Genomic DNA, 24,788 nt, shown 5'->3' on the forward strand with positions numbered 1-24,788 from the left:
CTAGATTCCTATTCAGAAAATACTTTATAAAATGTTTATTGGATGTTTTCACCTTTTTTTTTTTTTTTTGCCTTTATGAATACAACAGAGGACCAGGCCTGTCCAGCTTCTGTGTTCCTTCTTCCTCTTCTTCTTCTTCTTTTTTTTTCTGAGACAGGGTTTTTTTTTTCTGTGTGTCTCTGGTTGTCCTGGAGTCCTGGAACTTGCATTGTAGACCAGACTGGCCTCGAACTCACAGAGATCCACCTGCCTCTGCCTCCCTGAGTGCTGGGATTGAAGCTGTGCGCCAGCACCTGGCTTTTTTTGTTGTTGTTGTTGTTTGTTTGTTTGTTTGTTTGTTTTGGTTTTCCCCCCAGGACAGGGATTCTCTGTGTTGACCTGGCCGTCCTGGGATTCAGTAGACCAGGCTGACCTCAAACTCACAGAGATCTGCCTGCTTCTGTCTCCTGAGTGCTGGGATTAAAGGTGTGCACCACCACATTGCTGCACTTCTTATCCTTATGAAGAAACTCTTTAAATCCTATGTTGGGGTATTTTATGTGTGGCCATGCTGACAGCACTCCTGTTTTGGATTTACCAAAGGCTGGAGGTGCCCTTTCTAGCTCAGGTCACTTACTTGAAATAACGTCCTACCTCCCATGTGCTTGCACAGAAGCCTCTTCTTGGTGATTCTCTAGAAATGAAGTCACGATATCTGCAGAGCTGTTTGGGGTTTTGTTTTTGTTTTTTTTTCTCTCAAAGAGGAGAGCTCATCTGCTTCCTGCGCAGGTTTATTTAGGAAAGCATGAAAGGAAAATGGCTTCCACCAAGTAGCAGGCTTATACATGTCACCAGCACTCCATGTATGTTTCCTTCCGCTCCTTAGTTCTGAAACCATCTCCCCGGATGCTCTTCTGGGGACGTTTTGCTTTCTTTAGCTCGTGTGTATTCCTTTGTTTTCTCTCTTTATTACTCTCTCTTTTCTTTGTGGATATGTATGCTCTATCTTTTGGTGTTTTGGGTTTGTTTTGTTTTTCCTCTTTTTCTTTTTTCTTCTCGTCTTTATTCTCTGAACCCATCTCCTGGTTCCTCCTTCCCTGCATGCCACTAACTATTTTCATTAGATATTAATTGATTTGTGAATTCAGGCTGAATTGCATCATCAGCAGATGGCGGATCCAGACCTGTTGGAAGAATCCTCGTCACTCTTGGAGCCAAACGAGATGGGAAGAGGCACTCCTTTAAGACTTGGGTAGGTAGCGCTTCAGCCTTGGTAGGGTTGTGTTCCTCTTTGCTGTTCAGATGAACAGTGAGTGGCTCCAAATATAGTGGTGCATATATATAAACTACCTTCAGGAGGCGAAAACAGAAAGAACATACCTTTGATGGCAAACTGGGCCACAGAGTGAGGGCTTGTCTTAAACCATGGGCTGGAGACAGGTCCAGTGGTAGAATACTTGCCTGACGTGTCAAGACCCCGGGTTTTATCTTGGGTTGGGGGGCGTGGGGAATCATGGATCTAGGGACTAATTTGCTGTCGGAAGCCACTTTGTTCTGAGCCATTGAGCTGTTCCTAGATTTGTGTGGACCCCCTCTGTTGGGTCCAGAAACGAGGTCTAGAGAGTGGCCGCCAGCCCTCTTGACACCATGTGCAGTGTATAATCCCCCACATTCCCTCCCTCGCTCCTGCTTTGTCTTAAGTCTCCCAGCCTGGATTCCCAACCTGACTCTTCTCTTCACAGCTTCGTGGCCGGTGTGATTAACCGGGAGCGGATCCCTACCTTTGAACGCATGCTTTGGCGAGTGTGCCGCGGGAATGTGTTCCTGAGACAGGCTGAAATCGAGAACCCGCTGGAGGATCCCGTGACTGTAAGACAAGGAAATTGTGTCTGGTGGAGTAGGTCTTGTAAAGTGAGCCCAAGCAGGAGCAGAGACTCAAGGCTCACTCCGCTTTCTCTAACCTCTCCCTCCATGTAGACATCTTCCTCCGTGCAGACATGACATGCACATATTTTCAAACTTTACCCATGAAGGGTTTTTTTTGGCACATTTTCCTCCTCAGTTATTCTTAATTTTAGCTTTATATATTTCTTGTTACTAATCTGGGCTGAAAGAAAAATAGCCTTTTATGGAAACTAACATAAAATCAAGATACGTCGTTGCAAATTTGGCAGTATCATGTATAAAAAGATAGACTTCCTAAACCTTAATCTTTATAAGCTGATGAAACCTTCTCTTGGCAAGATTTTATTGTCTGCCTGTATATTGGGAAGATTAGAAACTTAATTTAGCCTAGATACATGCCAGGTGAGGGTGTTCTTGCCCACCAGCTCTTGGAAAAAGTAGCACTAGTCCAATGTTTTGGCATTTAACTCAGCGAGACAAAGTTCATAGCAACATCTGCATGAGATAGGGTCCTAATCTCAGGGTCTCAGCAAAGGCTGGGTGTGTCACTGAGACAGGGTGTTACTCTCACCTTAGTATTTAGAAGCCTGCAGTTAGCTTACCTTATAAATGTCTTAATGTGCTAGCTTTTGTCCTAAAAGAAATTTAACGTGGACGTTTCTCAGCTTTGGTGGGTAGCACCCTGTGGCTTTTACTCTTCACTGAGTAGAGACATGGTGACATTGTGAATGCTTTAACCCAGGGTGCCATTTTCTCAGGCTGCTTGGGTTGTGGAAACATTATAACCTGTAGTCATGGGGCCCTTCTCCGGGTGTCCGGTCAAGTTTCCTCCCCATAGCAGGAAGATTATTTTATCAACAAATCCAGGAAAGCAGAACATGGTATCTTCAGCAGAGCAGCTGCACCAAGAATGGGCCCAGTTTATTTAGCCAGGAGACTTAGGGATCTTGAATCCAGCTTTCTTCCCTCTTTGTCCTTCTGAAGTTGTTTTCTTCTATAAGAGCAGAATACACTCTGTATGTGAGACATTATAGGCAACCTAAGGCATCTTGGCTAATAGCTCATAAGCATATTTTTTTCTGATTTTTTTTTTCTTGCTGTCCTTGTACTCGAGGTGTGAGCTTGGTATTGTTCCTTGTTGCGATAAGTCTAAATTTGTGTGATTCTCAAGATTCAACACGCTGTTCTTGCTAGTGACTTAGTTCCTTGTATCCAGCCAACTCTTTATCTGTTTCTCTCTGTGCCCAGGAACAGACAGGCTTCCTTCTGTCTCCTCTCCTCTGTACTTTTGTCGTCCTGGAAATACAAGAGTCCAAGTAGAACCGGAGAAACAAGCTGCACTGTGCTGAGCAGCCCCTCAGCTTCTGTCAGGCTTCTGGTTGTGTCCGAAAACAGGAAGATGTTTGTGGATCTGTGGTTATAGGGCAGATATTCTCAATGAAGCTTAGGAGCGGGAGTAGGGATAAAGTACAGAAGGCCGTGTTCTTAAAGGAATCCTTCTGATGCCACCCAGGTTTAGTTGTTCTTGAACTTTTCAGCTAGACCTGTAAGTCCAACATTCAGGAGCCTGGGGCTAGGACTGCTAGGAGTTCGAGGCCCATCTAGGCCACACAGTCAAGACCAGGCTAGCCTGGGCTGCAGCGTAAGACTGTCTTAAAGGAAATTCTCATCTATATTGAGAGTTCTGAACTCTTGGTTTTTCTCCTGGGGCCTAGGGCGACCACGTGCACAAGTCTGTATTCATCATTTTTTTCCAAGGCGATCAGCTGAAAAACAGGGTCAAGAAAATCTGCGAAGGGTAAGAACACACGCCTGCCTCCATCCAAGAGGCGCAGCTGTGCTGCCTGCTTACGGCTCAGAAAAGAGCCGCGCAGATCCTTGTTCTGCTTTGCATGCTGAGTGCGCTGCTAACTGATGTTGGGAATGCTCTAAACCATCAGAAGTAGCTCCAGTTTTTCTTCCTTTCTTTTCTGAGTATCAGAACCACAGCTTGGGGGTTGGGGAGCTCGTTCAGAGGATAAAGTGCTGACTCCTCAAGCATTGAGGGGTAGAGTTTAGATCCCCAGAACCCACATAAGTGCCAGGTGAGCGTGGCAGCCACCTGTAACCCCAACATTCAGAAACCAAGACAGTATCCCTGGAGTTCTCTGCTAGTTAGGCTCACTGCATGGGTGTACTCTGGAATCAGGAGAGACCCTGCCTACATGACTAAGGTGGAGGGAAATCCAGGAAGACTCCTGATGTCAACCTTGGATCTCCAAGACATGCACACACACATACATAATTGCACACACACATACATATATACACACACACCACACATATATACTCACACCTTCACCCAAAGAAACCAGCCAGACTCACAGTTTCATTATTCAAGGACAGTGGGTGTACATCCTGCAAGCTGAGTGCCATAGGCACTATATAAACTCTATAGGATTGTGTTATGGATAGAAATTTCGCCATGTCATATTTCTCTAATAACTTATAATAAAAATAATTTTAAAATTATTTTTTCAAAATTTTTGGCTAAAGATTTATTTATTTTGTGTTTTTGAGTGTTTTGCCTGTATGTATGTATATGCACACGTACATGCCTGGTGCCCTTGGAATATACCCAGAGTATAAGAGAGTACTACAAGAGAGTGTTGGATCCCCTAGAACTGAATTACAGACAGTGTGACTCACCACACAGGTGCTGGGAACTGAACCTGGGGCCTATGAAAGAGAAACAGGTGCTCAAAACTACAGAGCAATCTCTCTAGCACCTTATTATTATTTTTATTATTTTTTTAAATCTCAAAACGATTTCATAGCTACAGAGAATGTCACAACTGTGCAGTGCTGTTGCTCTCTGTGGGCCGCTGCACATAAGTGTTAGTGTTGATTGACACAGCAGCCTGACCTAATTGCATTTGGTCCTACTGACGTATTCCTACTGAGTTAGCATTACCTTCCGAGGTGATGTAGATAGACTATACTAGGAAATTTCAGTGTTCCTGAGGCTGTTCCCGTCTCTTCCAGGTTCCGAGCCTCCCTCTATCCCTGTCCTGAGACTCCACAGGAGAGGAAAGAAATGGCTTCTGGAGTCAATACCAGGATCGATGATCTCCAGATGGTACAAGGGGGCCCTGGGAATTTGACTCTGTGAACTACAGCAGTAGTGAACCACTTTGCTCCCCTGAGTCCTTGACAGTCTGTTAAAGCACCTAAAGCAGTTGAGCATACCAAAAAAAGAAGTGTGTGTGGGTAGTAAGTCCCCCTGGGAACTGGCAAAAGTCTCAGGGTAGGACTCTTAAAAATAGCGTTAGTCATCCTCCAGCAAGAAAGGAATGCTGTGTGTCTGGAATCCTTACTGCCTGAGAGCAGCCCTTTCCCTTCTGCTGCATGACTCTGAGATGTTTGTTGTGTTGTTTTTTGCAATAATTCGTTTTCCTTAAGTATGCTGAGTTAAGAAAAGGAAAACACAAACAGTCCAGAAGTATGTGTAGAGTCAGTTTTTCCCTTACACACTCTCCTGGCAGCCCCTTTTAACAGCATGATACAGCTTCTGGTTATCTTTGATCTTAACCACATGGGCCAGCCAAAGAGCCCAGAGTTGACTCTTGAACCCAGAGAGAGACTGTTCGTTTAATTTTTATCAATTTACAGTGCGAAAGTCATGCACACCGTGGTTCTAGCAGGGTTCTGAGAGTAGAGTCATGATGTGAGTCTTTGGAAGGAGAAGGCAGCCAGGGGAACGTCTTACTTTTTGAAAGAAAGAGTACAGTAGTTGTTTGCTGTCCTTACAATGTTAATAAACATAGCATATCCCGAGGCCTTTCTCTATGGCAGTGATATTGTCACATACGTGATGGCTCCCATTTCAATTCCTTTCTCATTTTCCCCTTTAGCCCCCACTGAGGATGACCCACCAGCTTAAACTGTTGCTCCTTTAAGAGACTCATTTTCTTTCATGTGTGTGTGTGTGTGTGTGTGAGTGTGTGAGTGTGGAGGTGGTGGGGGTGGTGCTGCTAGGACTAGAACCTAAGGCCTGCATGCTGGGTAGATTCCTCTACTACTGAGCTATGTTCTCAGCTCCAAAACTCAAATTCCTTGAGCTAGAGACATAATTCAGTGGCGGCATGCTTGGAGAGCATGTATAAGCTCTGAGTCCCATCACTACCACTGTAAGAGCTCACATTTCTTATAATTTGATCAACCCCCACCATCCTAAACCCACACCCCCCCAAATAATACATTTTGCTAGGGGAAGAATAAGATTGTTCTCTGGTAACCCTTTTTAGAAAGTGATGCCATAGCTGAGCATGGTGGTGCCGGCCTTTAATCCTGGAGGCAGAGGAAGGGGGATCTTTGTGACTTTAAGGCCAGCCTGGTCTACAGAGTGAATTCCAGACAGCCAGGGCTGTTACACAGAGAAACCCTGTTGAAGGAAGGAAGGGAGGGAGGGAGGGAAGGAGGGAAGGAGGGAGGGAGGGAGAGAAAGCAAGCAATTTGCCAACCTCTCCTATGACGGAAGACTTGTGTTCTCCCAAAAGGTTCTCAATCAAACAGAGGACCACCGCCAGAGGGTTCTGCAGGCAGCTGCTAAGAACATTCGGGTCTGGTTCATCAAGGTGCGGAAGATGAAGGCCATCTACCATACCCTGAACCTGTGCAACATAGATGTGACCCAGAAGTGCCTGATTGCAGAGGTCTGGTGCCCCGTCACTGACCTTGACTCCATCCAGTTTGCCCTTAGACGAGGCACGGTGAGTCTCCAGCTGAAATGAACTGGTGGGCAGCTGAAGAGCCTCCTGTTAATCAGCTTTGTACTTATGACATTTTTGTTTTCGGAGTTGTTTGTTTTGTTTGGTTGGTTTGGTTTGGTTCTTTTCAAGATGGGTTTCTCTGTGTAACAGTCCTGGCTGTCTTGAAACTTACTTTGTAGACCAGGCTAGCCTCAAACTCATTGAGATTCACAAATGTTGGAATTAAAGACATGAACCACCACCACCCGGTGCATTCAGAGTTCCTAGTGTGTTCTTATACCCTGAGAGCATGCTCTGACTGTTGTCTGGAGCACAGGCATTACTGTCCAGGGCAGGAACTACAGCTCAGTATTGCGAAGGCATTTGGTCATGGTCATGACTCCTCAGGACAGACCATGCTGGAGTATTAGCTTCCTGACTCACTCTCTGATCGACAGATTCTGCTTGGTCGTTAGAGCAGCAGCTTTCTAAGACACTGACCTAAGCCAGAGAGTGTATATGTATATGTGTGTGTATATATATACATATATACAGAGGTATACAAGCTGTACCTGCTGAAGCACCTTCCAGTTCATTAGGATTGGAATGGAGCTGAGTGGAGATGTGTGTGGAGGGAGGGTGGAGCTTTTCTAACTAATGTGATCAGAAAAAGCTTCAAGAAAAAAATAGAGTTTGCTGGAACGAGGGGTGTCACTCAACAGCAGAGCATTTGCTTGGCATGTGTGAGGCCCTGGGTTCAGCCCCCGGAGCTGCAAAAACATAAGCCAACAATGGAAAAGGTGACTTGTGACCAGGGACTTGAACGGGTACGATGGTTAGGTAAGCAGAAAACTGTGTGAACAGGACTAGGGAAGCAGCCGAGCTGGGAGACAGTTTGCCTTGCATGCACGAAGCCCTGGTAATTTTGTTTGTGTGTGTGTGTGTGTGTGGTTTTTTTTGTTTTGTTTTTTTTTGTTTTTTTTTAGACAAGGTTTCTTTGTGTAGCCCTTGCTGTCTTGGAACTCTAGACCAGGCTGGCCGTGAACTCAGAGATACGCCTGCCTCTACTGTTTGAGTGCTGGGATTAAAGATGTGTGCAGATACTCTTGGCTATGAAGCCCTGGTTTAATTTCCAGATCTAACATAAGCCAGATATGGTGGCATATCCTTGTTATTCCAGCACTCGGGAAGTAATAGCAAGGGGATCCGGAGTTTATGGTTATATAGTAAGTTTGGCTATATAGTAAGTTTGAGGCCAGCCTGGCTACATGAGACCCTTATCTCAACGAACAAGACCCCACAAAACGAAAGGAAAAGGCTGCAGATAAAGGCTGGAAGTACTGTGCAGGAGGGCACACATGGCGTTAAGCAAACGGGGTTTATAATGGTTTAGCTGACAAGAATAGCAGCTAACGGTTCATCAAATAGATTGAAGCCCGGTTATGAGTGATTTTTCAAAGGTCCCAGGGTTTAAAACTTATTCCAGGAGGTTAGAGAGCAGTGTGTTGTGTAGCTGTGATTAAGGAAGGTTTGAAAACGTGGCCAGTGGACCATGAAAAGCAGAGAAATCCTGAGTGGGTGGCCAGTCATGAGGCTACTGTGAGCATAGTTGTCATTGATGAGGGCTGCAGGCAGGACTTAAAAACGAAGGCGAACCTGTGAGACACTCTGAAGGGGAAAATGAGTACATAGCCTCGTTTTTTAGTAAAGCACAGGAACAAGAATTAAAAACATTTCTGAGGCAGCAGGCTGTATGTACCTGAGGATTAGAACTCATGGAAATCAGAGCCCAGCAGGAGGAACTTCTTAACCGGAAGGATGTCAGGTTGGGCTGCAGCCACACGGAGGCCCTGAACAGAAAGAAATCTATGAGGAAATAGCAAGCAGACATCGGGGCTGCAGAAATTAGAGTGTTAGTAAGGGTGGGGGTACGGAGACCTCAGAGGAGATCCTAGAGAGGAAAAGGAGTCCCTCAGAAGGAGCCCTGTGGTGCCACTGGGTGGGCAGAGGCAGAGCTGGTGTCTGGCCAGTCATGTCATGAGCATCTCAGCTGAACTGCAGGCCTTAGGGAATGAGACGGGGAAGAGAGCAGACAGTATGTTTTACTTTCTCTGGTCTTGAACGCTTTTCTTCCTTTCTTTCTTTCTTTCTTTCTTTCTTTCTTTCTTTTTTTCTTTCTTTTTTTCTTTCTTCTTTCTTTCTTTCTTTCTTTTTATTTTGAGACAGGGTTTCTCTATGTAACAGTCCTGGCTGTCCTGGAACTCACTTTGTACCCAGGCTGGCCTCAAACTCGGAGATCCCCCTGCCTCTGCCTCCCAGGTGCTGGGATGATGGCATGCGTCACCATGCCAGGCAGAATTGGGGTTTTTCTGAGAAATATTTTCCAGGAAACAGCAAACCTTATAGGTGGGGTGCAAGATCAGAGAGCAGCTCGCTTGTCAGTCTTTCTGTGTTTATTCGGGCGCATTTCACAACCACAAAAAAGCCTCTTACCATCGACAGCTTGGTGGCTGTAGCGTTGGCTGATGCGCAGCCAGCACCACACTCTCACTATAGAGTATTTCCAACACCTGCCAGAACTCTGACCCCAATTAAGACTTAGGAAGTATATCATTATGGTGAAAAAAAAAATTAAGCCAAGCAGTGGCACGCTTTAGGAGGCTGAGGAGGAAGGATCACTTAATTCAAGAGTTCAAGACCAGAGCTGGGCTGTGGTGGCACACATCTTTTTTTTTTTTAATTTTATTTATTTATTTATTTTTTATTTTTCAAGACAGAGTTTCTCTGTAGCTTTGGAGCCTGTCCTGGAACTAGCTCTTATAGACCAGGCTGGCCTCGAACTCATGGAGATCAGGCGGATTAAAGGTGTGCACCACCACTTCCACGGCCTTATACATCTGTACATACCAGGCAGTGTTGCTCTGCTCCACCAACTGCGCTAGGTCCTAAAGGATTTCCTGCAAATGCTCCTGGTTGTTGTCCCGAACGGCCTCCAACTTTGTCAACTCCAGCCACTCGTGGGCCTGGTGTGTGGAAACAGTGTAGGTGAGGCCAGCCAGGCCCAGGCATCCTGGGGTACCAAGCCCCTAATTCTTAAACCAAATGGCAACATCACTCTGGGTCCCACTTCAGTTATGCAAGACACACACACACACATTCACATTCATGTGTACTTTGTTTTCCTTTCTCCAGCAAATGATGATTAACTGTTTACAGGGCCTAGAGAGATGGCTCAGCAGTTAACACTGGCTGAATTTCCAACACCCACACTGAGGCTCACAACTGTCTGTAGCTCCCAGATCTGACACCCTCACACAGACATACATGCAGGCAAAACACCGATGCACATAAAATAAAAATAAATTATTTTTAAAAGGACTCAGTTTATAAACAGGACAATCCAAAAGACAGATTTCTGGTTCCATTCTTTTGACTCACACAGTCACCAAAACTCATTAAATTGCCCCCAACTCCCAATAAATTTAAGTATATGGAGTCAAGATCATGGTCGGATGAGACCTTAGACATCTTTTAGCCCAGGATCAGAAAGCCGTGGAGGTAAGTAACTTTCCCAGGGACTTGAACCTGGATCTCCAGGCTCAGTGTGTCTTGTGGGGAAGGGGCAAGAAATCAGTTCATGAGACCAGCAAGATGACTTATTGTATAAAGATGCTTTAAGCTTGCAACCTGAGTCTGTTCCCTGGAACCCACATGGAGGAGGAGGGAGAGAAGTGACTTCACAGAGTTGTCCTCAACCTCCATGTGCATGCTATAACATACATACACCCCCACATGTGTGCACACACATCCTGTAAATATACATCTCACCAGGTGGTGGCGCACGCCTTTAATCCCCAGCATTCAGGAGGCAGAGGCAGGTGGATCTCTGAGTTCGAGGCCAGCATGGTCTACAAGAGCTAGTTCCAGGAAAGGCACCAAAACTACAGAGAAACCCTGTCTCGAAAAATAAAAACAATAACAACAACAAAGGTGTGTGCAACCACGGCCTGGCCTTGGTCTTGAACTTTTGAATTAAGTGATCCTTCCTCCTCAGCCTCCTGAAGCATGCCACCGCCTGGTTTATATTTTTTCACCATAATGATATACTTTCTAAGTCTTAATTGAAGCTCACTTTTTATTTCTGTATGTATTTATTTATTTTTGCCTGCAAACACCCAGTCTGTTTGCTTTGTTTTCTGCTGTTCTCAAGTGTTGTATAGCTCAGGCTGGCCTTGACTTTCAATCTTCTTGCTTCTGCTTGCTGGAGCACCAGATGCGGCTACGCCTGGCACCAAGACTGAACTGAAATCGTCTGTGCTCGGTTTTAGATCTAGTCCCAGTTCTTCCAAAGACTGAGAGAGAGATAAAACAGTCTTGACTTTCTTGTTCGTTTAATTGAAATGTAACTATATAAAAGAAGATACAAGTTTTAGGTGTGCAGTTTGAAGTGTGATGCATATGTGTATCTGCATAGCCGGGAGGACGCCTAATTTTGACATGCTACTGATGTTTCCTAGGAACACAGCGGTTCTACTGTCCCCTCCATTCTGAACAGGATGCAGACAAACCAGACTCCCCCAACGTACAACAAAACTAACAAGTTCACAAACGGCTTCCAAAACATAGTAGATGCTTATGGGATTGGGACTTACCGAGAGATAAACCCAGGTGAGAATATTTGATTTTTTTTTTCTCCCTAGCAGGTGTCCTCAGCCTATAGGCTTCATATGTCCTAGGATAGCTATGAATACAGCCAGCACAAAATCACAAACTTAATTAATGTTTTGGGTTTTTTTGCAATATTTTTGTTCGCTTAATTGTGTAGTTCTCTAATACAAACGTTGTAAGTAGCAACATTCTGTCACCATGTCAAAATTCTATGATTTTTTTTTGTAAATAATTTAAATTTTTTTTTTCTTTTTGGTTATTTTGTTTTGAGACATGAAACAAGGTCTCATCATATATCTCTGGGTGACCTGGAACTTGCTTTGTAGACCAGATTGGCTTCCAACTCACAAAGATCTGCTTGTGTCTGCCTCCTAAAGTGCTAGGATTAAAGGTGGTGCACCCCCACACTTAGCTAACATTTCACTCTTTTCTTTCTTTTTCTTTTTGTTTGTCTTTTGTTTTTCAGGACAGCATTTCTTTTGTGTAGCCCTGGCTATCCTTGAACTCACTCTGTAGATCAGGATGGCCTAGAATTCAGAGAGATCCACCTGCCTCTGCCTCCCAAGTGCTGGGATTAAAGGTCTGTGTCTTGCTAATAATCCCGTTGGACAATGGCTGTAGAGATGTCCAGATCTCAGCTGGTGTGCAATTGCTGTAAACATGCCCATTAGATATAAACAGATCCGTCATGGAATAATGCTTCTCTAAGAGCTTCTTATTGGATTCTTGTATCTGTCCTCAGAGCTACAAAATACCTGGCCTCTCAAAATAGCAACAAAATATCACTTGGCTTTGGTGGAGCTCCTTAAACAAAATGTTTTTTTTGTTTGTTTGTTTAAGATGTCTTATATTCATTCTAGAATGACTTCCTGAGGCTAGACAGAAAGTAGAATAATAACTGTTTTCGGCGCAGGCCAGTCTCTTCCATATTCAGCCAGTTATTCACTCAAGAATCTGAACATTCATTATTGGACCTGCTCTGCTGTAGTTCCAGGCTTCCCTTTATTGCTTGAGGGCTTTATCAGCTCAGAAAGGGTTGCTGCACAGGGAGGCGACAGCTGGCCTAAACCAGAGTAGAGTCCTGAACTGGAGGAAGGGAGTGCAGCAACCAGCTAATGTTGTCAGGGTGCTGGGGCCCACTATTTCCTGTCATCTTCATAGTGTAAAGTATTCGCTGTAGCACAACCCATCAGCTGCTCTGTGAGGGGGTGGCTCTCACTGTGACCACGTTCCCTGAGAGAGAGTCCATTCATCCAGAATGGAGGAAGAAGCCGCTCACGTGCACCTCAGAGTCCAGACAAGCGTGGGGCATGTGGGAACCCGTGCTTTTCTGTAGCTCATGGTTCTCTCCGTTTTCCTCCTAGCTCCATACACCATCATCACTTTCCCTTTCCTGTTTGCTGTGATGTTTGGAGATTTCGGGCACGGCATTTTGATGACGCTTTTTGCTGTATGGATGGTGTTGAGGGAGAGCCGGATCCTCTCCCAGAAGAACGAGAACGAGGTACTGTTTCAGGGACTCCTGCACTGGATCGAACTTAGTAATATCTCAAGCATTCACGATGACAGTAATGGTCTAAAAGTCCATGAATTTACAAAAAGGGAAGAATAAAAGTTGTTTGAATATTAAAGAGGCCATGTGCTATGCATGCAAAAATTATTTTACATTCTTATTTCGTTTGTAGTTGTGGGGGTTGACCGTTGGGCCTCACAGGCAAGTGCTCTGCCGTGCCAGATGCTCCCCCAGTCGTCTTAGCCTTATATTTCAATCATTAGTTGAAGCTTCCAGAGCCAGGATGGGGGGCACTGGTGCATGTTGGTATAGTATAAGTAGTATCGCAACGGACGCCGCGACACTGGATCTGATAACTCCTTCTCTCTGGCTTCAGATGTTTAGCACCGTGTTCAGTGGTCGATACATTATTCTTCTGATGGGAATATTCTCCATCTACACTGGTCTCATCTACAATGACTGTTTTTCCAAGTCCCTGAATATCTTTGGGTCATCGTGGAGTGTACGGCCAATGTTCACTGACGGGAACTGGACGTAAGTTGCAGAAACCAAAAATCTAAGCTAGTTCCTTGTATGTCTAGCTCTGGCTTGTCGAGCGAGCGGTAAACTAACTCCCCTTTTGGAGAGCTCGAGAAGGTGTTTCGGAGGGAGCGCTGTCTCTTCTCACTTATGCTCCAGTCTGTGAAAGTCTATATGATTTGTCAGCAACTGTCAAGATGTGAGCCTGTAAATTAATGTAAAATCTATTTATTTGTTTGTAACTTAAAAGCAAGTTACCTAAATTCCCTCCCTAGTTATGTATTAGTGCTTACCTTTTCTTTGGATTTGATTTCTTCTTGTTCTTGGGTACGAATTCCTCCTTTCTTCTTGCACTTACGTATGTGAGCTCAGTTGTGTGGAGATGCGTGTGTGCTTGTGGAGGCCCACGGTTGGCCCTTCCTGACTCATCTCACACAGTGAGACTTCTGGTCTCCTCCTGAGCCTAGAGCTGCCATCCAGCTAGGCCTGCCAGCTTATTTGTCTCCACCTCCCCACCCCCATAAGGGCCGCTCTACTTGCCTGGCTTTCATGCAGGTTCTGGGCATGCAGAGTCCTCAAGCTTGCAGGGGAGCAGTCCCTGCTGGGCCATCTCCCCGCCAGTGATAACTGTAGTAGTTCCTTTTCTGCTCGGTGTTTAGACCTGGTAGTTTCCTTTCCTTGATCCAAAATAAAAATGACTTTCTTTAACCCGACAGGGAAGAGACGCTTCTGGGAAGCTCTGTTCTCCAGCTGAACCCAGCTATCCCTGGAGTTTTTGGTGGACCGTACCCGTTTGGCATTGATCCAGTAAGTGTGCCTCTTTCCTACATGTGGCTTTCCCCAAAGGTTGGTGCTTGTTTGTTTGTTATGAGTGCTAAGAATTGAACTGAAGGCCTGGTACATGCTAGACAAATGCTCTACCTCCTGAGCTGTATGCCAGCCTCAGTTTACTTTTTTTTTTTCTTCCATTTTGAGATACATACTTACCAGGCTATCGTTGAACTCTTCTCTAGCTCAAGCAGGACTTGAACTTTTTAATCTTCCTGCCTCAGCTTTGAAGTTTTTAACTGATCTTGAAATGAGAGGTTTAAGGTGGGGATAATTTATAATCCCTGCACTGTGGAGACTGCTGTAGTAAGATCACCCCAAGTATGAGGCCAGCTCAGGCTATGTAGTGAAACTATCCAAAAGAAACAAAAACAACAAAACAAAAACCCTAAAAACGAACTAAAAATTAAAACAGAAGCTGGGGAGATGCTCAGTCACTGAAGTGCGTGTGATGAGGACCTGGGTTCAGGTCTCAGTACCCACATGGCAGACAGGCATGTTGGCATGCACCTGTAGCCCCAGCACTATGGAGCAGAGACAGGCCGAGCCTGGGGCATCACTGACCAGCCTCTAGCCGAATCAGTGAATGCTGGGATCAGCGAGAGACCCTGCCTCAAAAAGCCATGTGAGGTGCGACTAGGGAAGACGCTCAGCATCAGCCTCTAGCCTCCATGTGCACACATACACATAGACACACTCAAAGTGTTTTTTAAATATTTTTAATATAAGATATGTTAAAAGTTAGAGTTTTTTAAAAATGCACATACAGCCCGGAAGTGGTGGCTCAAGCCTTTAATTCCACCACTTGGGAGAGAGAGGCCAGCCGGGTTTACAGAGTGAGTTTCAGGACAGGCTCTAAAAGTACAGAGAAACCCTATCTCAAAAAAACAAAAAACAAAAAAAAAAGTACATACAAGATTTTTTGTTTTTACAGAAATACAGTGGTATAATTATGGATACAAATAATATTTTTCTATCATCATTTCTCAACATATAAGTAACAAATTAGTGTCTCTTTGGGTTGTGTTGTATGAGAATATTTTCTTTTCATTTTCTGTATTTGTATGGATGAAACCCAGGGTCTCAGGCACGCTAGGCAAGCACTCTAACCACTAAGTTATGTCCCCAGCACAAAATGTATAAACCCTGGCTTCAAACTCTGGCACTCACACACAAAATATCATTGTTGATACTTTTATGATATGATGGCTGTATTTTGGCCATGTTTTTCAAAGAAGCCTTATTTTAGAGAGCCATACTGAAATATTTATAAGTAAAACACTAGACTACTGTTTCAGCCTTGCCCCAGAGTGATACGGAAGTGGGGAGACGACACAGTGAGGCAAGATCATGGGTGCACATGAGCAAAGCTGACTGATAGGCACTTCAGAGTTTGTTTCAGTGTAGTCTTTGTCTGGATACATTGTTTAGAATTTTCCATAGCAAAAAAGGGTATTTTTTCAGGTAGATGGATAGTATTTTGGATAGTATTTTTCCACTTAAGAATTCTTTGTATAGCCGGGCGATGGTGGTGCACACCTTTAATCCCAGCACTCGGGAGGCAGAGGCAGGCGGATCTCTGTGAGTTCGAGACCAGCCTGGTCTACAAGAGCTAGTTCCAGGACAGTCTCCAAAGCCACAGAGAAACCCTGTCTCGAAAAACCAAAAAAAAAAAAAAAAAAAAAAAAGAATTCTTTGTATAGTACCTTCTGATTTTCTTACATTGTAACAGATTTGGAACATCGCAACCAATAAACTGACCTTCCTTAACTCCTTCAAGATGAAGATGTCTGTTATTCTCGGGATCATCCACATGCTCTTTGGAGTCAGCCTGAGCCTTTTCAACCACATGTGAGTCCCTGTCCCTGTCATCAGAAGACTGTGTTACTCAGATAATACTTTCGCCTAAAGAGGTCATCACACCTTTGCAGAGGAATCAGTGACTCAGAGCCCCATTCTATATTGTAGAAGCAGCTTATATTATACAAACATTGTGGGCTTAAATGGGGCTTGATATCAGTTATTAACCATTCATAGGCACGAAGAAGATCTTTGAAAAAGATGCAGCAATTTTCATTCGATTTAGCGAATTCTTTTGATGATGATGACTGACCCAGGCCTTGTACCTACCAGATAGACACTGAACAATGGATCTAAACCCCAGGCTTAAGTGAATTTTTTAAGAATATATATTAATTTTATTTTGAATTGTGTGAGGGGGTATGTACATGTGTGTTGGGGTTCTCGTGGAGCTGGAGTCCCCTGAGATTGAGAGCTGTCTGATGTGGGTGCTGGGAATTTGTACTTGGGTCCTCTGCAAGAGCAGTAAGTGCTCTTAACTAATAAGCCCTCTCTCCAACCCCATTGCTTATTCCTTGATGTGTAATTCATACAAAATCCATATATTAGATTTTCCAGGCACTTTCTCAAAGTGGTGGATGTGGTTCTGGAGGCATTCGAGGCCCACAAGTTTGGAGATGTTGCCTCTGTTGTCTCCAGTGCTTCTGGCTGTAATTAAATTGACACAGGCAGGGCTGAGGGGACAAGCAGCGCGTAGAAAAAAATCTATCGAGCACTCGTGTCAGTGAAGGAGTGCCAGGGGCCTGCTAACCCTTCACACCATTTTCCTCTTTTCCTTCTTAGCTATTTCAAGAAACCCCTGAATATCTACTTTGGCTTCATTCCTGAAGTAATCTTCATGACCTCCTTGTTTGGCTACCTGGTCATCCTTATCTTCTATAAGTGGACAGCCTACGATGTCCACTCATCTAGGAATGCACCAAGCCTCCTGATCCACTTCATCAACATGTTCCTCTTCTCCTACCCAGAGTCTGGTAATGCGATGCTGTACTCGGGACAGGTACGTCAGCCCTAGAGGAGGGGTGTTGTAAGCCACATGTCACTCTGACCTGAAGAAAGTCTAGAAACATGTTCTGTAGTACATGGCTTTCAGCTCATACCACCACATATACTCAAACCTCTCCCCCACCCCTCTTAGCTCGGGAGGGTTCCCGTTAATCCTGGCTGTAAAGGATAGAATTTGTAAGGCTCAGTGCCATAGGCCTGTAATCCCAGCACTCGGCAGGCTAAGGTGGGAGGAGCCGGAGGTCTAGGCAAGCCTGGGCTAACTAGTGAATTCCAGGCCAGGCTGAACTACATAATGAGGACGTGTCTCAAACAATTAGATGAGTAGTGAGGAAAAGGAGCAGAATTTAGAACTACCGTTTTTTGGGACAGTCGCTGGGTTTCTCATGGCACCTGCTCATTTCTTAGAGAACCAGGTAATGATCATAGACAGTGAGAAATGCTGTTTGGGAGGAAATTTGTGCTGTGGTTGGAAACCGTGTGACTAATGCACTGTATGAAGCACCTTGTCTCTCACTTTGCAGAAAGGGATTCAGTGTTTCCTCATAGTGGTTGCCATGCTCTGCGTCCCTTGGATGCTGCTCTTTAAGCCCCTGATCCTGCGCCATCAGTATTTGCGGAAGAAGCATTTGGTGAGTATATTTCCATAGCTGGAGGTTACTAGACTTTCTCCTTGTTTAAGATCAAGGCAGTTCCTCAGAGGACATAATTAATGGTGCACACATGCATGCATTGTGTTACATACGCGCATGAACACCGGGCCTGCCAGTGTCAGAGAACTATGTGTTTGTGGCTCAGACACCTGAATTCCAGCTTCAGATGACTGGATTGGGGTGAATAAGTCATGTTTTTACCTCTCTTGGTCATGATTTACTCATGCTCTCCCCAGCAGAGTCCAGGCCTGGGCCTGTCTGGATGCAGCGTCAGCCAAAACAGGGTTAGACGAGCTGCAGATAGCAAACCCACTCATGTGGTTTGCCTGGCCAGCCACAGGACTGACACCATGACACTTTTTTTTAAAAACGAGACCATGATGCTTTCACGGACCAGAACATCTGGGAAAGGGTCTGATTTAAAGCACACTGGTCTTTTTCTTCTTCTTTTAAAATGCAGCCTTTGCACACACAGGATGATGCATGTGTGTATACCAGCTCCACACACATACAGAGTTAAGCTTGCCAAGTGTTCAATACTGCGTGTAGTTTCTGGCTATCCAATAATGCTTCTGTACTGCACTGCCTGGGAAAACCCGAGAGATCTTGTTGCATGGTTCCTGTGGCTGTGAGATGACCCCTCCCGTTGGAGAGCAGCTGAGTTACAAGACCCTCCTTCTCCCTTTTCCGACCATCTTCATCCTTCCATGTACCTCCATTCGTCTCTTTCCCCTCCCCCCTTCGTTCTCTTCTCCCTTCTTCTTTTCTCCCATTCACTATCAGGAAGGGCAACCCGTGGAGGCCCCAGTCAGCCCAACCCCGAGCCAGCAGGGACTAGAGGCAGCATCGGCTGCAACAGTGAGTCAATTAACTCCAGCCGAGTCAATGTTTGTCTAACGAGTGGCAAAACAGTGTACCCGAGTTCCTTTTTTAATGCTGTTGAGAGCGTGGGACCTGCGCTCTCAAGAAGTGCGTCCTTGTTGCTCACTGAGACGATGACAGAGGAGCCTTCCACCTCTTAGGAATAGATTCAGGTATCATCTTTACCATTGGCCTGCTAAGTTTCCGTTCAGATGTGTAAGTACAGTCCTGCCCTTGGGAGCAAAGTGGCTTTGTCTCTCCTCGGGCCCCATCATCTTACTCGAAGACAGCAGCTTTTGGACTCACCCACTTTTAAGTCTGTATTTTGTGACCATGCGTGGGGTAAGTTTTCAGTGTGGAGGCAAGAAGGGCTCAGACTCTTTCGTTGATGTCTCCGTACTTGAGAGTCCATCTTTAAAGGATACGTGACCATAACTCGCCTTCCTTAGAGAAGGTCTGTATCTCTTTCCCTTGCTGGGATCCCAATGCCCTTGTGTACTGAGCCCTCCCCTCTCGCGTGTGTCTCCTGCATGCTACACACCTGTCAGAGCAACCAAATCCATCTGTCTGGCATCCCCTCCTCTGATACTAACTTCCATTCCAGTGACCACACTTTGAACATTAGGCATGTGAGCATTTGTCCTCAAAGACCATCTTTTCACCAGCATCTTAGAATGCAGTAGGGTCTGTGTAATCCAACATTCCAGATTTCCAGTTTCCCTGGCTGGGATTGCCCTATTTAGCAATATACTTCTTTAAGGAAAATGCATGTCTGTGCCAGATGCAACTTTAATCTTGCTGTTTGAAATGATTTTCAAGTACTGCCCATCGCTGATTTTCTTCCCACGCAGTCTTCTATCTCAGCATCGCAAGGTGCATCTGGGGAGTTCTTGACGCCTTTAAGTCTGGTGCCGTCTTCCATGGTAAACTCCACAGAAAAGCCCTGCTCATCTGGAAGCTTTCACACTGGGGTCATCTTAGCCACTGGTTCTGTAGCTGAATCTCTCTCGAGGCTGAGGCTAAGAGCACAGATCTACTTCTGTCTGTTCTGCTTCTTGTCTCCTTGGTTGTCTCTGTGAGTGGCGTTATCACAGTTCAGCTTTCTAATCCTTGCTGGGGTGTCTCCCATCTCTTTCCTGGAGCTCTTGTTCCCTGTGCTCTACAGGATACTCGCTAGAGTCTGGCTGGGAGGTCCAACCTGCCTGTTCTCACTTCTTCTGTTGGCTAGAGAAACCTTTTAGACATGGCCTCTGTTTGGGGAATCCCAAATTCTGAAGCCCTTCCTCCTCCACCCTGTAGAACCCAGGTCAAGATACAATGGAGTCTCCCCTGCACCCTCTGTAATGCTTAGAGTCCTCCCTTTGGAGGCAGCGAGGTGTCTTCTGTACCCAGCCTGGGAGTGCTTAGGCTTCCATGGTTCCCAAACCTGACTGTATATCAGAACTACCTGGTGAACTTTGAATCTGGGTCAAACAGATGAATTGAAGAAAAAAAAGTTAAGTGGCCCATAATTCCGTGATCTAAGGAAGGGAGGCATGAAGGAAGAAAGGAAAGGAAGGAAGGCAAGCAATGGGGTATCCTTTGGCTGGAGAAAACCTGTACCACTAACTAAGAAGAGACTCAGTCCCCACTACGATCCTCTTCCAGGGCACTGCCGTCAGGCTTGGCCTTCAGCATGTGTCTGTCATCTGTCGGTACATGTGTAGACATGTATGCCTAGAAAGAGAGAGATGCTTTAAACCGAATCACTTTTCTACCTCTTGGTGTATCTTAGAGGCTGTTATCATAGTGGTCCCTAATCTTTTCATGGTTCCCAGGATGCCCTAGAATCCTCTGGATATGCTGACACTATGTCATCATTGTTGGTGATGGATGTGGTACTTGTGTATCTCAGAGGTTGTCCTCATAGTAGTCCCCAGGCTTTTTATGGTACCCAGCATGCCCTAGCATCTGCTGGATATGCTGAGATTACGTCTTCACTGCCAGTGATGGATATGGTACTTGTTCCAATTTTTGCTATTATAAATAATAATGTAGAGAATGCCCTGATTCATATGTATCTTACCAGAGTTTGTAAATATAGGTAGCCTAGCAGTGGGACTGTTGATCTCCATGGGTGCAATGTATTTCCCATTTTGGAGTACCCTTCACAGTGAATCCTGTACCCCACCCCAGATCTACTGAGTATATACTTTCTGGGGATAGCATATGAGGATCTATTAAAAATGTAACTTCCAGCTAGGAGTGACAGCACCTGCCTAAGAGGCAGAGGCAGGTGGATCTCTGAGTTTGAGGACACCCTCTTCTACAGAGTGAGTTTCAGGACAGCCAGGGCTACACAGAGAAGCACTTTTCTCAAAAAAACCAACAAAGAAAAAGAAAGAAAATGTAGTTTCCAAGTGCTCTTCCTGTAGCTGTTCCTACGGCCAACCTTGTAGGACAGCTCCTATAAGAAAAAAGGAGCCTGCCTACATAAACACTGGGGGCTGAACTGGTCAGTGAGCACAGTGGAAGAGGTGTTCCAAAGGGTGAAACTAAGGACGGAGACCACAGGGACGTTCCCAATCCTGCGGACACATTGTTGGAGCTTACTGGACAGGTCACAGTGCAGGCAGGCAGTGCTGAGCTTTGGGTTGACAGAGCCCATAGGAAGTAGTTCAGGGGCTGCTTCCTAATTCCCCTCTGCTCCACCCAAGAACCCTCCAGTTTATTTTACATTTTTAAAACTTGGTATTCTTTAGCCACAAATGAGAGTCTGTTAGGATGTTGTTTTGTTTGATTTTCTCCCCTGACCTAGGGCGTCCTTTGTTCCTAGTCAGACCTGATGCATTTCTGGGAGAGGCCACTGGAACCCTCGGGCTCCTGTTGAAAGCACGTCAGATCAGCATGTTCTCATCCTGTCATTTGCTGTCATCTGTCCCCCACACCCCACTTGCACAATTTAATCTTCAGTCCCACCAGCACTTGGGCCCTCGCAGACCTTAGGGTCCAGCGCTCTTGTAATGAGAGTGTGTTCATGTTCAGCTTCCCATTCACACAGAGCTCCATTAGCATTGACCAGGGCAAGGGTGCTTCATCTCAGTGTCGCCGGATGAGGTGGTAAACACAGGCTGTCGCTCGTGGGGGCCAAAGCAGTGGTGGTTGGGGTGGGGCAGTTACTTGTTTTCACTTAGCTTGTTCAGTCGGTGGGTGTCTCTTTTGTTGTTAGGATGTTTGCCTTTCAGAGGATTGTATGTACTAACCATCACCCTTCCCCACCTCACAGAGTGCCACATTAAAGCCCAGGCGAATACTACTCTTTCTGTTCATCTGTGTAGGGAACTCTCAACTTTGGTGGGATCAGGGTGGGCAACGGACCGACAGAGGAGGATGCTGAGATTATTCAGCATGACCAGCTCTCCACCCATTCAGAGGACGCAGACGAGGTAAGATCCAGTGGTGCGGGCTTCCTCTCCTAACCTGGACAGCACTAGTCTTGTTTTCTAAGAGGCTTACTCAATCATCTCCTTGAGAAATAAAGCTACTAATGATTGGCCGCCGTCTGGCCTGCTTAGGCTGTCGCAGCCTGCCTGGTGGGGCCTGCTCTAATCTCCAGGGGCAGCCACAGACCCATGCAGCTTTGCTCTGCTCTTCTTGAATTCCGCCAGTCTGTGGGGCACTGCATGGGACCTCAACTACTAACTGCTCTCCTCCACCCAGGCAGCACCCAGCATCCCACCTCTTGTTAGCAGAGACACGGGAGCCTTCAGAGTAGCTTCTTCATCCTCCGATCCTCCCAAGAATCCTTGGTCACACTGCTTCCCAGCTATACTCAGGGTTTCTTTTTGAGACCTACCCCGTCGATGTGTTCTTGATCCAGGGGTTTTTGTTTGTTTTTAAAGAGCTTTTAAAATTTGTTATCTGAATTCTTTTTAGAGTGAGAGTGGGAAGGAGTCAGGCCAGCCTAGCCTTTCTTTGACTCTGCTCCGGTTTCAGCTCTTTCAGATCTGCTCTCCTTGCCCGGGCACTCGTGGCACGGCGCCTCCAAGCTGGACTAGCACTCTCACCTAGTCTTTATAGTATTTTTAAAGCAAATCAAATAGCAATGAGGGACCCAGGCTGCATTTTTCAGGCTAGCCACTTTGACTATGAGTTGTTTTTTTTTTTTTTTTTTAATTGCAGATGTCAGGGTGCCTTTAAAAACATGTATCTTAATTCTGTGATTTCCCTTGGCGTGCATGCTAAGGAGGAGCGCCTGCAGCACCTTAGCCCTTAGCCACCCCCCCCCAAACAGGCAGTAGTGCGTGCTCGTAGCTTGTGACCTTGTGTGCGCTACAGCTTCCCGCTAAGTGTGAATTTGTGTTTTCAAGCCTACCGAGGACGAAGTGGTAAGACTAAAGCCTTTGTGTCTATCTGGGGCTTCTCTTTTCCATCCTTGTGCTCACTCTGCCAACCCTACTCCACCCTGGGGCCACACACATGACGCCATGCATCCTGCATCTCATTGGCCATGTCTAACCAGTTTGTGAGCCCGCGTTCTGAAGTTCATCTTCATTAACTGCATCTCATGTCGGTCACCTCTGTCCTTGTGTTGTTGGCTGCTGATCTAATACCTCTGGAACTGGCTTTGAAGAAGCTGCAAGTAATGTCTGTATTGGCATTCTTGAGGTCACCACCCACGGGGCTAAGTCTCACGGGTCTCCACTTCCTCTCCTGTGATGCGTTGGTTGCTCTGCCACCCGGGGTAGTGGTCCCCACCCTGCTCCTCTGAGTGCTCGCAAGCAAAGCTTACCATTCCTCCCTGTCTGAGATGCAGCCAGCCTCTTCTTGCTGCTCCCCCATCAGCTTGGTGATGCTTCAACTTGGGGCCACAAGACCCTTGCTTGGAGTCAGTTTTAGCTTCACGTGACCTGGTTGAAAAGTGAACCACCTTCAAAATGAGCTTTGTCTCTCAGACACATTCAGGAAAAACTAATCCATCTCCATGAAAGGCCGTCATATGTTAATATGAAAAGTAGAATGGAAAGACAGGTAAATAAATGTTCAGGCCACATCTAGAGTGGTTCATGTACCAACACGCAGATTTTCAGATAGGTTTCTGAAGGCCTTCCCTCACTGTTTGCATCTTTCCCCCAGACTTCTCTCTAACATCCTGTACCTATGAACCGTCCTCTTCCCTCACCTGGTCTCTCCAAGGGGCAGTGCATGGCCGTGGGAAAACCTTTGCTGTTCTGTGTCAAAACAGGCAGCGTTTGTTCCCCCTGATGGCTGGAGAGGCTCCCTTGCCTGCATCGACAACCATCACTCCTGGACCAGGTGTCTGTGCATAGTTGTTGGCTGAGCTGCCTGGCATGGTTGAGGGGATGAGTGGGATTCCACGTTGCTGAGGGGCCTGGCCCTCTCCCGGTATCGCCACCTCCAACAATACTGCGTTCCAGATGCCTCCTTCATTATGTACCAATACCTTCAGCAGCAGCAGAATGTTCTAGTCAGCTATCTGGGGCCATTCATACAGCTGTTTAATCCTCATTTATAGCCATGTCCCTGGGAGGTGGACAGTCACGAAGATAGGCTGTGGTGTAGCCTTCCCCCTCCCTGCCACTGATCACACTCGGGAAATTACCTCTCCCTGGCCTCTGCCAGTCATAACTTTTGTCCTTGCCTGGCATTGCTTCTCCACGGCCAAATTTAGGTAACTGACATTTATGTGATGATTTCACTCAAAGCCATTTCTTAGAAAGCGGCGTGGTCTGCTTCTGTAACTCCCCACGTTGCTTGGATGTAAACGCGTTTGATTCCAGGCAGGGCAATTGTGCCCTCGCCTTGGGAGACACTTAGTCCAGATCCAAACCAGACCCAGACGATTGATATCTAGGAAATCTTTGAAGGCTGTAATGGTTCAGCAAGGGTCAGCGGCCCCTCTCCCTGCTGTGTCTTCTCACCAGCTGCTCTCATCACCTCGTTCCCACCCACCCTCCCATCTGCGCAGTCGCGTGTCAGGCACTGTGTTGAGTGCTATAAAAATGGAGAGAGGAGGCTGGGCGGTGGTGGCGCATGCCTTTAATCCCAGCACTCGGGAGGCAGAGGCTGGCGGATCTCTGTGAGTTCGAGACCAGCCTGGTCTACAGAGCTAGTTCCAGGACAGGCTTCAAAACCACAGAGAAACCCTGTCTCGAAAAACCAAAAAAAAAAAAAAGAGAGAGGAAAACTAGCTCTTGCCTTTAAGGATGTTGCAGACAAGGTGGGGAGACAGTCTGGAGAAAGACAGCATGGTGCATGTGTGCCCAG

At 46.0% G+C, this 24,788-nt stretch overlaps 1 protein-coding gene across 7 annotated transcripts in view; it reads left to right on the plus strand.

The window, feature by feature from the left end:
• The window catches only part of Atp6v0a1 (ATPase H+ transporting V0 subunit a1), a 55,398-nt gene that overhangs the window by 17,875 nt on the left and 12,735 nt on the right, over positions 1-24,788 (plus strand). Inside the window, exons 6-20 of one of the 7 annotated variants that reach the window (XM_013354426.2) lie at positions 1,128-1,231; positions 1,722-1,848; positions 3,600-3,682; positions 4,909-5,002; positions 6,423-6,635; positions 11,132-11,282; positions 12,647-12,786; positions 13,172-13,329; positions 14,031-14,121; positions 15,875-15,993; positions 16,786-17,002; positions 17,532-17,639; positions 18,444-18,518; positions 21,839-21,946; positions 22,871-22,888. In XM_013354426.2, coding sequence (XP_013209880.1) covers positions 1,128-1,231; positions 1,722-1,848; positions 3,600-3,682; positions 4,909-5,002; positions 6,423-6,635; positions 11,132-11,282; positions 12,647-12,786; positions 13,172-13,329; positions 14,031-14,121; positions 15,875-15,993; positions 16,786-17,002; positions 17,532-17,639; positions 18,444-18,518; positions 21,839-21,946; positions 22,871-22,888 — 1,806 coding nt within the window. The remainder of the gene's footprint in view (positions 1-1,127; positions 1,232-1,721; positions 1,849-3,599; positions 3,683-4,908; positions 5,003-6,422; positions 6,636-11,131; positions 11,283-12,646; positions 12,787-13,171; positions 13,330-14,030; positions 14,122-15,874; positions 15,994-16,785; positions 17,003-17,531; positions 17,640-18,443; positions 18,519-21,838; positions 21,947-22,870; positions 22,889-24,788) is intronic. The other 6 variants (XM_013354428.2, XM_013354427.2, XM_013354429.2 and 3 more) reach the window with 6 other exon arrangements.

The sequence above is a fragment of the Microtus ochrogaster genome, unplaced genomic scaffold (assembly GCF_000317375.1).
Source record: "Microtus ochrogaster isolate Prairie Vole_2 unplaced genomic scaffold, MicOch1.0 UNK44, whole genome shotgun sequence".
NCBI classification, from domain to species: Eukaryota; Metazoa; Chordata; class Mammalia; order Rodentia; family Cricetidae; genus Microtus; species Microtus ochrogaster.